This window comes from Ictidomys tridecemlineatus, chromosome 9 (genome assembly GCF_052094955.1).
Source record: "Ictidomys tridecemlineatus isolate mIctTri1 chromosome 9, mIctTri1.hap1, whole genome shotgun sequence".
Classification (NCBI taxonomy): Eukaryota; Metazoa; Chordata; class Mammalia; order Rodentia; family Sciuridae; genus Ictidomys; species Ictidomys tridecemlineatus.
Genome location: NC_135485.1, coordinates 128,585,468 through 128,599,478, shown reverse-complemented (window position 1 = coordinate 128,599,478; position 14,011 = coordinate 128,585,468). Strand labels below are relative to the sequence as shown.

General features: G+C 46.3%; 1 protein-coding gene across 9 annotated transcripts in view; it reads right to left on the bottom strand.

Moving 5' to 3' along the window:
- Znf827 (zinc finger protein 827) overlaps positions 1-14,011 on the bottom strand; it is a 162,791-nt gene that overhangs the window by 67,122 nt on the left and 81,658 nt on the right. For all 9 annotated transcript variants that reach the window (XR_013426139.1, XM_078022066.1, XM_078022065.1 and 6 more), the window contains 2 exons: positions 10,038-10,277; positions 7,516-7,573 (listed from right to left, as the gene is read on the bottom strand). Coding sequence is in view for 8 of the 9 variants with exons in the window: in XM_078022066.1 (XP_077878192.1) it covers positions 7,516-7,573; positions 10,038-10,277 (298 nt within the window). In the remaining variant the exon portion in view is untranslated. The remainder of the gene's footprint in view (positions 1-7,515; positions 7,574-10,037; positions 10,278-14,011) is intronic.

Here is a 14,011-nt window from a genome sequence, read left to right as displayed (position 1 = left end):
ATGATTTTAATCTCCTCATTGGTTAAAAATTTTTTTTTTTTTTTGGTCAGACTTTTGAAATTCTGCCTCTCCCTCCATCGCTCCCGCTCATTGGTAGAATTTTATACTCAGTCCTTTTGGAAGTCAGTTTGACAATCATAGCAAAAGACTGAAAGGCCGGAATGGTTTTTCTGAGCCACTTTATCCTAGCAACAAGCTGGGGGAGGGGGAGTCCTTGACCTCTAGCTACAGGGGACTCAAAGAAGAAGTGACAAGGGTACCCCACATGCAAACACCGAATACTGTGCGAACATCTGAAGAGCAACACCAAGCTACATTCACTGCCCTGCAAAGACGTACTTACTGTACTGCTAGATACAGAAGCAAGATTCTACAACTAAATACCCAGTAGGATCCAGTTCTCTCTCTCTCTCTCTCTCTCTCTCTCTCTCTCTCTCTCACACACACACACACACACACACACACACACACAGCATACACTGAAATAGAAAGGAACTGAGCAGGGCCACATATCTCTGACATTGCTGTGCTCTCTCGGGCGAGTAGGATTCTAAGAGATGACTTTTCCTTCTGTAAGAGTCCCTACAATCATCTGAAAGTCAAAATTATTTTGAAAACTTAAAAAAAAACAGCTATCAAGTTTTACTGTTGAGGATCCTTTACTTCTGAAGAGACTGGGCCTTGTACAGAGAGAGCCGGGAGGGAGAGTGGGCAAAGATGCAGGCAAGAAGAGCTCTCTAACCCGGGACCCTCAGCACCAGCAGCTTCAGCTTCATGAGCCCAGAAGCTCCGAAAGGAAGAGGCTGCATAAAATATGGCAGAGGAAAGACAGAGCATCTTAGAAAGGAAATACCCACGGGAGATGTTTTGTATTTTCTTTGAAAACTATGATGCCTTCTCTTTGGGGTTGTCACCAAGGTGGCCAAGGGACAACCCAACACCGAGCGCTCAGGGAACAAGCTCCGGTGGCTGAGGCTCTAGTATTCATCCATAGAGCCAGGAAACTTCTGGGGACAAGGAGCACAATGCCTGGCCTTGTGAAACGCCCTGCAGTGGAGACCCAGGGAGCCCCAGCCAACTGCAGGCCAAGGAAGTGAACCCTGCACATCCGGAGCCTGGAAATGTCAGCCGGAGGACCTGATCTCCCTCGGGAATCGGATTTCACACATAAACAAGGACAATGGGCACTCTGCTGGGGTAAGCTGTGCACAGAGGAGCCTGGTCCTCCCCGCCATGTCGCAGGAGAGTCATGTGGCTGCAGCAACATGCAGCAGAGCCGTCTGGCCTCTGAACCCAGGCCTGCCTCGAATACTGTGCTGCATTTCCAGTAACAACCACAGAGACACTTTGAGAGGAAATCCCAGATGAGATCAGGGTGGAAGCCAGCATCTCAAGCCAGGTACACCTTTGGGTCACACGCCCCTGCACCGCTGGCATGGGTAGCCGGAGAACACAGGCTGTGGCTAGCTGCTCACAAGACTGACAGAGACTTAGGAGACTTCACTGCTGATTATCAGGAGTTACACAACCAGGGCCGACGACCATTGCAAGCCCGTAGAAACCGAGCGGGGAGAACCCGTGGGAAGTGGAGGAGAGAAGCAACAGCCCTCAGCAGACCCTGCCAAGGAGATTTAAATGTGCTGCTCTGGAGTGCACAGTTCTAGGGGCCCCATTATTTCAAGCAACGTTTCTGTATAGTTGCCACAAATGGGCGGGAAAATGGCAGGTCATACTGGTAGGACCAGGGAGTAGAGGAATAGATGAAAGTACTGTGAAATGCTTTGTGATGAGAAGGGGGAGATAAGATGAACCGGCAATGATATACAAAGTAGCTTCAGGCCAGGTGTGGTATGTGCGTGCCTGCACATGTGAAGAATAATCTACGGTTTTCAAGAATGAGTTTTAATTTCTTTGACCAAATGAAGACTTAAAGGTAAGTGAAAAGGGATATAAAAATACTCAAATCAATATTTGTGTCGGGGCAGTTATAGATAGTGGTGCAGGCTGTGCACTGCACAAAAGCATCAGACGTGGTTAATATCACAGACATCAAAGGTTGAAATATTTATATTGTGAGAGTATTTCAGTAGATGGCAGTGTAATGAGAAAGAGTGTCTAAAATTTGCAGTGGTACCATGTGACCCTCAAATAGCCTTGTCTTCCAAAAGAAAAGAAAAGAAAAGAAATATCGTAACTGAAGGGGCCGTATGAAATTAGTAGTAATTTCCATCCTTTAGAACTAAAATTCTCCGAGCATTTAATTTAAAATCACAAAATAGAAGGGTAAAGGGAACATATGGAGAGGTACTGAAAAACCACCAATTTCATTTGCTCTGTTTCCTGTTTCTTTTCTTAATTGGTTCTGCCTAATTCAGTGTTCTCTGAAAGTAATTTTTACTTTTTAAGGTAATACAGCATTATTTTCTTATGCTCTCCAAAGAAATGAAAAGGGGGGGAAATTGCCTGAATTGAGGCAGCACATCATGCTTTTACAAATTTGAGCAATTTCTATTACTGAATCATAAATATTTAAGGGCAGAATTGAAACCATCACGCAGGAAAATTCTCTATTGGACACTTCCAAGTGAATATGTCTTTTAGCAAACACTGTTTGTGCCATTATCTAAATCATAGGAAAATAGCCCACATTTCAGATTCTGAAAATTGGGCAAATTAAATATTGGTGTGCACAGCATGAGATGAGTCTATCTTTCTCTGATTTTTCCCCCCCACTCCCGCCTTTTATCTAGGCATGCAGAACAGGATGATTCCGGCAAATGCTTCCTTGCTTTTGGGATAAAGCAAGCCAGGTGTGAGAAGTTTTTTCTCATAGGCCTGCAATCGTATACCCCTAAGGATGCTGAATTATTAACGGGGAAAAGAGAGAACAAATAACCCAGAGAGGGTTCCTGGCAGCCACTGTTTGAGGTTCGGGGTGTCGCCCAACACTGAGCACGTTGGAGTCACCTGCCAGGAACTATCTGGTTCCTACTCTAGGGCTCTGTTTCCCTTCTTGGGTCTTATCTGGCATCTGTCGGGGCGATGGTCCATGTCGAAAGATATAGATCCTCTTTTTATTCCATTAAACTTCCGGATCTGCTTATGATATCATGCCTCATGTATTTTCATCCACCCAATGATCCTAATAGCTCGTTATCTGCTCCCCGCAGAACCCAGGCTCGTGCTGGGAGAGGAAGGAGGAAAATCAGGATTCTACTAGTCTCATCAGTGCTCGGTCCTGCTGTTCTGCTGGGTCTGGCCGGGACTCTCTCCTCATCTCATCTGTCGGATAGAATGGCACGAAGAACGCTCGGTTCACATGCTGTCTCCGAGGAGACCCAGCGGGATTGAATTTTCTAGACTCAGGTTAAACAGGCAGAAGGACTGTCGCCTTAGCATTTGCAGTGAAGTTCCAGCTACGGGACCTGATCAGCGGAGGTGTCTGTGTGAGGGTGCAAACAAGGGCGGGTGGCGGGGACAGGGCCGAGGACCACCTGATCCAGTCATGCCAGCTGCTCGGTAAATGGATTTTTCTGCCTGGCTACATGGGGCACTTTGGTAGATTGCTTTTCTCCTTTACTTTTGGGATGCAGAACAGGATGATTCCGGCAAATTGGGAAGATGATCCTAATTTACACAGCTGAGTCTAAGTTCTTAGGATGGAAAAGACAAAACAAAACAAAAAACAAAACAAAAATAAACCCTGCATTTTACCAGTTTTGAAGACGGTGTCTGGGATGGGCTTCAAAATCGCGTCGGGGGAGGGGGAAGGAGGGAGGGAGACGGGGAAGCCACGTGGCTGGGACATCTGGGTGAAAGGTACAAGCCCTCCACCTCAGTAAGCGCTGGAGATTTCCCATCATAAGAGTTAAAACAAGACGAGGCAGAGAGAATCAGTGATCCAGAAACCTGCTAGTTACTGATCTCAACCTTTAGCGTCACTGAAACCTCGTTTTAAAAGCTGCTAACGAGGACTGCCGTCTCACATTGTTTTCTGCTCTCCACACCTGCCCGGCTTATAAGAGGCCCAACAGAGGGCCCAGTGGTCAGTGGCCAGGGGTGAGGAGGGAGGATGTGAAGAGGAGTCACACCAGCCTGCACGGGATGAAGGAGCTGCTCAGACCATGGGCTTCATGTTCTTGGGGCCCAGGATGGGAATCAGCACCCCACCCCCTGTCACTGGCCAGCATGGATGGGGACGCCAAGCTTGGTGCACTGGTGGGTTTCATCTTGGGGTGCTACACTCTTCTTTACCTACTGTGGATGGAATCAATGTCAGAATCAATAGCAATCAACTGGGCAGAGGAGCTGTGGGCTTATCAAGGACAGGAGAAAATCCACTCCTCCAGTATTGTACGCACCCCCACGTCCCTGGGACTGCAAGGCGGTCGGGCATCCGAGGGCACAAGGAAGGCAAGAAAGGTTCCACCTTAGTCCTGGGAGGCTGGTGTCCTGGAGCCGCCCTTCACGATTAAACCGTCTTGAATACACCTAGTAACCCTCCACCATGGAAAATTCTGAACTTGATACCAATCATTGGCCACTGCTTTGAACAGTCAGCGTCTTCTAGGAAATCAGACATAAGACGTAGGATAACTAAATATCCCACTAAGTGCTTAAAAATCTGGAGGTACAGGAATCTGGAGGCTTGATGTAAATCTTTTTTGAACTGCACCATGAATCATACCTTACAACAAAGCATACCCTGATCTTGAGCTTACAAAACAACTTCCTTCTAAAACAGGAATCAGAAAAGAGAGGTGGGGGGGGCGGGGAGGGGAGAGGGAATTTCTGCTATCAGTTAAATTAAAGACCATTTCTTGGCATCGAGCAGCTTGATTCTATTGCACTTGAAGCAACGGGGTAAGAGGTAAGAGAAACCTATTTGCGGACAGGCTAATTGAGCCAGCGGCCCACTTGAAGGACACATAAAAGCATACCAAGGATTTGGTAGAATTATAAGCCGAGAGTTTCTGTAACACAGGTTTCTGCTTCCAGGGACTCCTAGGAAGCAGTTCTTCCTTTGCTTTGGGCAAAAGATCTGATTTAAGTTTCTTCTTACTCATCATCTCCCAGCAAGAGGAGAATTTAAGGATTGCTTCATTTTTTGCCAAATGGTTAAAAAAAAAAAAAAGCTCTTCCACCCTCTAATTACGCTTTAGCGCCAGCCACGGCAATTGAGCCTGAGGTGCACTTCAGTTCTCTGGGGCGAGTTCAAACCTCGTCCTGCCTCTTCCCAGAAAACCTAAAAAGCCTAAAATGACACGGTGTCCAGGCACCCCTGTCTGCCATGCATTACCGGGCGATCTTAAAAAGCGGGCGGGGAACCCCTTGGGATGAGCCCTTGGGTCCTTGCTACACTGGGCACCCACTCGAGCTGCTGAGTGCTGACCATGATTGAGAACCCTCCCTGCCCCCGGGGAGGACACCCCCGCCCTGGGGGGACCTGAAGCCAGAGAACAATTTGGGGGTGCGGAGTCTTTGGTGCACCTGGGATGGAGCTGAGGCTAAACCCCCAATGAAACCGTATCCTGGATCAGCTCCACCCGCTTTCATCTCCCAAGGAAAGGACCCCCTGGGAATCCCTATCTTCTGCTCTATTTCTAGAGAACCTGCCTGTGACACTTCTGATGGAAGCACATTAAAGTTGATGTTCAGGGAGTGGTCTGTAAAGGCCCACCAACCTGGTGCATTCCATCTGGGCTTAGACCCAGGGACATAAGCTGCAGCTTTAGGATTACATGAAGGAGGAGGCTGCAGTCTACTGCAGCTCCCATCTGCTTGGGGTCCAACTTAATAGACAAAATAGCCTTTCTGCTCCCAGACTCAGTTCCCAGGACCCTCCACAGAGCATCTTCACGAGACCCGCTTTCCGTCCGCGTCACAGACTCGGCTTCCCCAACACTGTCCAGCCCGGGAGGCGGCAGGTGGCTCTGTGGGTTTCTGATTGATATTCCTGGATTCCAATTCATAGAATTTTAAAACGCCTTGGGTTTTAAGTCCCTGTGAGTCCTGTCCACATGCCTGATGATGCCCTGAGGTCCATTCACCAAAAATGAAAAGCATCATTTATCTTGTGTTTCAAGAATGAAAAAGAGCAAACCCGTCAACCGCACGGTCAGGAAGACTCTCTGCTCAGGACAGCCAAGTTCCTTGACCTAAAGAGATCTCGGTAGCCTGGGGCTTGTTCTCCTGGTTCCTAGCCGCTATCCGGTACACTTGTATCCCTCTTGTCCGTCCTGTAAAGCTTCTGTCTTGGGCTAACTCACAAAACGGAGCATGGTTTTAGAGTGGAGGATGGTCCTTCAGAGGTGGAGGCTGAGTCCCCCCGATCTCCTTTTCCACAGCGTGTGTGTTTGTGGCAGGGGACTGGATGGTTGGTTCTTGCCTCTGGCACTTCTGGGTGGCCTTTAAACCCCATCTGTCCATCCACACTGGCTGGCCCTCCTCTTTTCCTCATGGCAGAAGGATGGGCAGCCAACACTAGCTACCTCCTTGAACTGCATTTTCCAAATAGAAAACTTCCTTGCCCCTAAGTGTTGATAATACTGATTTTCTTAGAGCTTTGATTATTTAATTAATTATTAGTTTTTGGTACTGGGAATTGAATCCAGGAACACTTACCTACTGAGCCACATCCCCAGTCCTTTCTTATATTTTACTAGAGACAGGGTCTCGCTGAGTTGCTCAGGGCCTTCCTAAGTTGCTGAGGCTGGCTTTGAACTCGAGTTCCTCCCACGCCACTGGGATTACAGGTGTGAGCCACCGTCCCTGGCCAAAAGTAATTTATTTCTGATACAAGCTCTCCCTGTGTTGCCCAGACAGGCCCTGGACTCCCGGTCTCGAGTGATCCTCCTGTTTCAGCCTCCTGAGCAGTTGGCACCACACTCGGTTCTTGCAACGTTTTAAAGTATTCTCTTTCTTTTGCTTGAAAAACTCTTGCCCTCCACCTAATGCTACGGAGGTAAAAGTGTGATATCCTTGGTGACAAATCATCAGCTCCCAGCCAAACAGCAAGGAGCAGAGTTGCAATAAGGACCTCAGTTTACCGACAGGGTGTGAGAACTCAGGAGCTACAGACCCCACCGCCGATCTCAGCCTTGCCACCCACTTAAACTCCCAAGTCAACAAACTTCTGTTAGCCGGCAGTGTAGCCCATGTATCATGTGCTTAGGATGCATCATGAGGTCTCGGGTTTAATTCTAGTACAAAAAGAATAAAAAAATTCTGCCATGCTGATAATAATAGGTACATCACAAAATTACTGGAAGAAATGATAACATGGAAAATTCCCAGCAAGGTGAGAGGATGTTTCACAAACATTAAGGGTCTTCCCCTTGTTGTCCTTGGTTTCTGTGTTGTTCCCACCAACTGAGAGTTTCTGGTGGAACCAGGTGGAAGGGGTGTGGCTCCTGGAGCCCTGGAGGAAGCAGTCTGGGCCAAGGTCAAGTGCAGCCCGGCCTGAGGCCCCACCCACAAGGGCGCTCTGAGGGGACCCCACCCAAAGTGGCCTACCTGGTGGTCGTCCGGATGGTGTTTTCCTTCGTGTGATTGTGCTCTTTGCTCACTTTTTCTGGAAGGAGAATGAAACGTACATCTCTTAGGTTGTGTTCACGGAGCTTCCGTCGTTCAGCAGAAAACAGCCCAGCTTCTCTTTGTCTCTTGTGGCTTCCTTTGGGTTTCCTTTTGCAACATTCAAACCCTCCCTGTCTCACTGAGCAAGATGCCTCCAAAGTGCACAGACAGAACCCACAGGAAGAATTTTATTGAAAAACCCATCAAAGGGGACAAGTGAGTAAGTTTCAGGTGCGATGTCTGATTCCCATCGGCCCCGGTGAGCACGCACACTCCCCACCCAGTGACACGTACGCAGAGACAATGAAGTCTACTCTGTCTTTCCCCAGCCGAAAATTTCTGCTTTCCTCCGATTCAGCATGAAAACTGCAATTGTTGCAACTGTTCTGCCCCTGGCTTTGATGACAACCTTTACGCATTCTGTATTGTCAGGCCCCTTTGTGAGCGGGGATATAAAAACAGCTAGAAGACCTCTCGGTGCCGCAGTCATCGACTGCTGATTCTGATAAATGTCACCATGGACAAAAACAGATCATTAGACACGAAGAGGGACACCCTCCCTTCCTGGGTCTTGGGGGTCTGAATCTCCCAGCTGTCAGAAATTATTTAATTAGCTTCTAAGAACACAAAGGTTGATCTCTGGCTTTCTCAATCCAGTTCAAATGGGAGGATTCTACCAGGTCCACGGCAGCTCTCAATGGCTTCCTTTAAGCAGCTGGAGAAACCATGGCTAGCTCTAGGAGGGTCTCAGATTTCAACGGCAGGACCAGGAACAAACTCCCGATCCTGTGGGGTTTCAGAAAAATGTGAACCAAGGTTTACGACATCTGTCCCACACTTTGAAATACTAGTCTGAAGCCACAGTACGGGTGTTTACGTCGACAATCCCTTTCTGTCCATTCAACAATGACAAGGGTGAACTGGGAATGCCAGCCAGTGTTCTTGCAGAGCAGGAAGTCAGGGCTAAGTGACTTGTCTGAGGTCCGTGACAGCGCCAGGGTGAGAACTCTCAGACACCGAGTTTTGAGCCGATAGGAGACTGTGATAATGTACTGTCAGAGACTTTCTGAAAAGAACCACACAGGTCTCACTTTTGCTAATTTTAACTCTCCAATGATGTTAATCATGGTCAAAGTGATACTGTTTTCAGATATGTCTCAGACTTAAAAAAAAAAAAAATCACATGGTTTTGGAGCTTGTAAAGACCGTGTCCTATTAAATGTATCAAACTGGTGATTTCCAATAATGAAGAGAGCTGAGCAAAAACAGCCCTTGTTGGAGAAGCTGGGGGCCACCATTTTCAGCACGATCTGGTAGTTACCCAGCTAGGAGTTGTCTCCAGGCCAAGGAGAAAGCGAACCACCACGGAGGAACACAGATTCTTTCCTGTGTTTTTGTAGGGAGGAAAGTCAATGAACACTTAAATAATGCGGAATTTAGGGCTGGGGTTGTGGCTCAGCAGCGAGCACTCTCACCTGGCACATTGGGTTTGATCATTAGCACCACATAAAAATGAACAAGTAAAATAAAAGCATTCTGTCCATCTACCAACTATAAAAAATAATTTTAAAAAATGAAGAATTTAGTGGATGTTTTGTTACCCATAACAAAACAGTTTATCAAACAAGTTCTACTGATGCATAAACTTCAAAGTATAGGTCAGTGCTGGACTATGGACTTTTGTGTATTTAGAAGCTAATTAAATAATGTTTCTATCATAATCTGAGTCTTCTCAGTGTACGTATCAGTGCCATTCGTGTTCAAAGAATGACTGCATATTAAATTTGTTAGGGACAAATGGTGTGTGGCTTGAAAAGAGCTGCAGAGAGGGTCGGCTTAGGTGCTGGGACCCCCAACTACTTCATCCAGACACGTCACTGGGCTGACCATTCCTGCACTTTGGATTGAAAGTATTCAAAGTAGAAAAAGTTGCCTTACAGGAAATACTCTCTTAGGCTCTACCTGGAAGCAGTCTTCCTCCTTTTGATTTCTGTTTAGCAAGTTATAATACGATCTCATCAAGGCAGACCCCACTAACTTGGAGTTCATGGAAACTCAGTCAACACTGGGGCAAACGTCAGTGTGTCTTTGGCACAGTAGGAAAAAATAAAATGGCTGTTAATCCGATCAACAAACCAAATCAAAATCAGAGGTAAGGTTTTTTTTTTTTTTTTAGCCTGGATCATTTGCACCAAATTGCGGAGTTCTCATTTCAAAAGATTTTTTAACTATTTACTAAAGAAAGTCTGGCAGGAATTCTAATTGGCAGTGCTTTATTAACTGCTCATTTGGGTGGCAGTCTGGGTGTTAAAGTAACAAAATTGACTTCTGTCTAAAACTTCCTATCATATGTGGGTTGGCTTCTCTTTTTTTCCTTTTCATTCATTTATTTATTTCCTTGTTAAAAGGGCCTTCCTCCCCATGATTTTTCCCCGACTTTTTTCCCCCTCACCCCAACATACCCGACAGTTGAAAGAGGAGCTCGGAAGCCATCTTCACAGAGATGTCCTGGCTGAAGAGGTTCCTCTCTGGGGGTACCCTGCCCTCCGGCATCTTCTGTAAGGGTTCGGTTTTCTCTCGCCCGATTAAAGTGCTGTAGCCAGCGTTCCGGCTGGGTGATATGGAGACGGGGGCGTCCTGGACATCAACCTCCATGGGTTCCTCTTTAATCTTCACCGTCCGCGTTTCCTTGTAGCTTTCCGCTGCAAGCAGGTGAACAGAGAGAGAAACAAAGACACACCACTGTTTCTTAATTCTGAACCAACTCCAGATTTCTCATCGCAAAGAAAACTCTGAGGGCTGAGTGAAGGAACAGTCTGGAAAGGCTGGGCGCCATGACACTCCAGATCATGGATGGACACCATTGGTTCAACCCATCTGACTTCTAAAAAGGTGAGAGATTGAGGCTTCCACTTTGCAGCCCAGAGAAATGAAGTGTCTTGTCCAAAGTCACACAGAGAGCCATGGAGACAGGTCCGGGTGTCTAGGTCTAGAACTCACTAGGTCTCCTGACTGGGTCTCCTTACAGCCCCCAGGCCCCCTTCCTCTCCACTATACTGCTTCCAGAACCAACCGAGAACATGGTCAATGCCTGTCCTTGTTCTATCTAGGACTGACTCAATTTCAGTGAATCAAATAAGAGCAAGCCTGTTAGTACTGTAATTTCTTCCCCCTATTTTTAAAGCTGGGATCAATTTTTTCTCTCTCTCTCTCTTTGAAGGCACCTAAATTAATAAAGGGTAAATAAGGTGAATTCAATGGAGGGAGATAGATATACCTTGCTGGAAGCTAGTAATCCTCAAGAACACCCAGGAAGTTAATTGCAGCCCAAGGATCAACGCCCAGAAGAACAGCAATCTCACAGGTTATAATAACAGTTCAATTTACTGACAGCTCTTCCTTTGGGTGTGCCTACTAGATTTTCCATCTTTAATCTAAAACACACAATTGCTTTGCAAGGTCTGAGAGTCTGTTCGCATGTTCCTTAGAAGGGATGGTAGGACATTTTTGAAACAAGGTGGGACCATCGGTGCAGACATTAATTTGGGCCACTTTAAAATCCAATCAACAGTTACTAGTAACTACTGTGTATATAACATTCTAGAACATTAAAAAAAGGAGACTAAGACAGGTAGATAAAAGATAGATAGATGACCGACATCTCTCTATAGGCATCTATCTATGAATAGTGGCCCTAAAAAGATATGTCTATGTCCAAATCCTAGGAACCTAGGAATGTAATATTATTTGAAAAAAAAAATTCTTTTGTCGATGTGACTAAGTTAAGGATTTCAAGATGATATTGTCCTGGAGTATCCAGGAGGACCCTAAATCCAATGACAAGCATCTTACTGGAGACCAAAGAGGACAAGATACAGACACTGTGGAAAAGCCCAGAGTTATGGAACAACAATCCATGGAGAGTCTGCAGCCCCCAGAGGGAGAATCCTTTTGTGTTGGGTATGACCTGCCCAACTAACTCCTTGGCAGGCCTCTGGCTCCCAGAATCATGACAAGCTACCACCCTGTGGACAACTTTGGACCACAGGCCTAGGATGATTGACAGGGCAATAAGACTGTCCGTGGTACAGTCAGGAGAGGCGAAAGGGAGACCTCCCGTTGGTGAGCTCCATGTCAAAGATACTGCTTTCCCGCCAAGCATGGCCCTGATGAATACCTGTATAATTTACTGACGGGCAGTGAAGAAGAAGAGCATTTTTAATTAAATGATTAAAATTAATATGGTGCCATCCATGAGGTCTTATTTAAGAAGCAGGCTAACTGTCCTTCCCCGCCCCCTCCTGACATGTTCCACATGTTCCTCAGGAAAAACTGCTGGTTTCTTGTCAGCATCTAAACTGCAGGCAACTGGGATATTCAATCTAGATCCTCTCCCCTTCCCTAATTCCTACCAAGCTGTTAATTCCCTGCATGTCTGTGAAGTAGCACATAAAACGCTGGTTCACTGACTTGAGTTGTGAGGAGGAGGAGGAGGAGGAGGAGGAGGAGGAAGAGGAGGAGGAGGAGGAGGAGGAGGGAGAAGAGAAGGAAGAGGAAGAGGGGGAAGAGGAGGAAGGAGAGGATGGTGGAGGAGGGACAGGCGGAGGAGGGAGAGGAAGGAGAGAGAGAATTCCAGGTCCTGTGCTCAGCTCCTTGGCCTTCAAGTGCAGCCCACCTCTTTCCTAACAGACTGAATTTGGTGATGGCCATCCCACCCACTCAGGAAAGCCATCACAACACGCCTTTCCTTCTTCACGTTCCCTCAAAGTACTTAGTATTTGTAAAAATACAATAAACTTAAAATAAACAGTGGGGTCAGTGTCACAGGTACATAGTGACACCTAGGCACCCTGCACTGGCTAGTCATTCTGAAGCGGAAGGCCAACACAAAGAGGTACCAGCCCAAACACAAAGGCACTCATTGAGTTAAAAAAAACCCAAAAAACACAGAACAAAAACTCAACAGCATAAAGCTAGAAAGAAGCTCCATTATTTATCTTCTCCCCCAACCCTGTCTCCTCAGCTTTGACCCTGGATTAAAAACTACCTGGCTATTTGCAGCACTGGTTTTAATAAACTTCGTTGTTAAAATCTACTTGGGATCATTTCAAGTATGATTTGCATGGAAGTGTTTCTGCCCTTTCTTATGACAACTCTTGACCTTTCGAAAAAGCACAAAACACTGATCACTGATAAAAAAAAATCTTTAGCATCCTTAATCTCCCGGATGGATTCCAGACTTGGAGAAGGGTTTTCAAACTACCATCTCAATGGATGAGTAAGACATATTACAATCAATATTTTTGTAGCCCTTTCTGTTCCCTGCACGATTGCCAAGTGCTTCCTTGTCTTTTATGGAAAAAATAAAATAAAAATTAGGAGTTCTCCGTCTTGGCTCTATCACCATTTGGGGGCAGGATTTTTGTGGCGTGGGGCTGCGCTGGGCATTTCAGAATGTTTGGCCACATCCCTGGTCTCTACCACCAAATACCAGTAGCACCAGCCTCTGGTATTAACAATCAAAAGTGACTCCAGACATTGCCCAACTTTCTTGGAGAGAGGGGTAGGGCAGAATCACTCTGATTGAAAACCACTGCTCTGAGCTTTTGCCACAGTCTATTTTTCCTTCCAAAAAAAAAAAAAAAAAAGTTAAAATGGCATCCAAGGCAAAAAAGAAAGGTCCCTGGGCAGGTTGACCCAGGAGCACAGGTGACAGGTTTCTGCTCCATACCCCATGGGGTCCCCAGGACCCCCTTTTATTCATCTTCCCCACTCACCCAGGGACAAGTCTATACACCAGGATTTACCTCTTTTCCTGACGCACACGATAGGACGAGTTTTAGACTCTCTTTTAAAAATAATAGGTTAAATATTCGTTTTATTCTGAGTGACCTTTACATTACTATTCCAAGAAAGAAATCAGCACATAAAGCAGAGAGGAGGGATAAAGTGTGAGGAGCAGGTGATGCTTGGAGACGGGGCTGTGCATGATCATCTATCACGACACTTATTTTGTATTTTTGGATTTCCTAAGATAAATACCGGCACTGTATCGTGTACCTGTTTTTGTTGTGTTTTTTTTTTTTTTAAGGGAAAATGAATACGTATCCCCATAATAAGACGACAAAGTCCAGTCTCTGACACTAGTGCGGGATGATATTTGCTGCAATGTCTAGTAGCATTTTTAGGGTGGGCTTGTCCAATGGATAAGTCCTAGTCCAACTCAGCTGGGCAGCAGGAAGGGGAAGGCAATTCCACTGTCTTCTTTCGCCTTCATAAACCAACACCTAAGAGGCAGCCAGCTATGCCTTATTCCATCTGACAGCCTGTCTTGAAGGTGGACCACGTCCTCAGTGAGGCAGACGGTGTGGACTTAAGCAAGACACAGTTCTTGCCCTCAAGCTGTTGACATCTAGATGTTTGGTGAGGGGAGGAT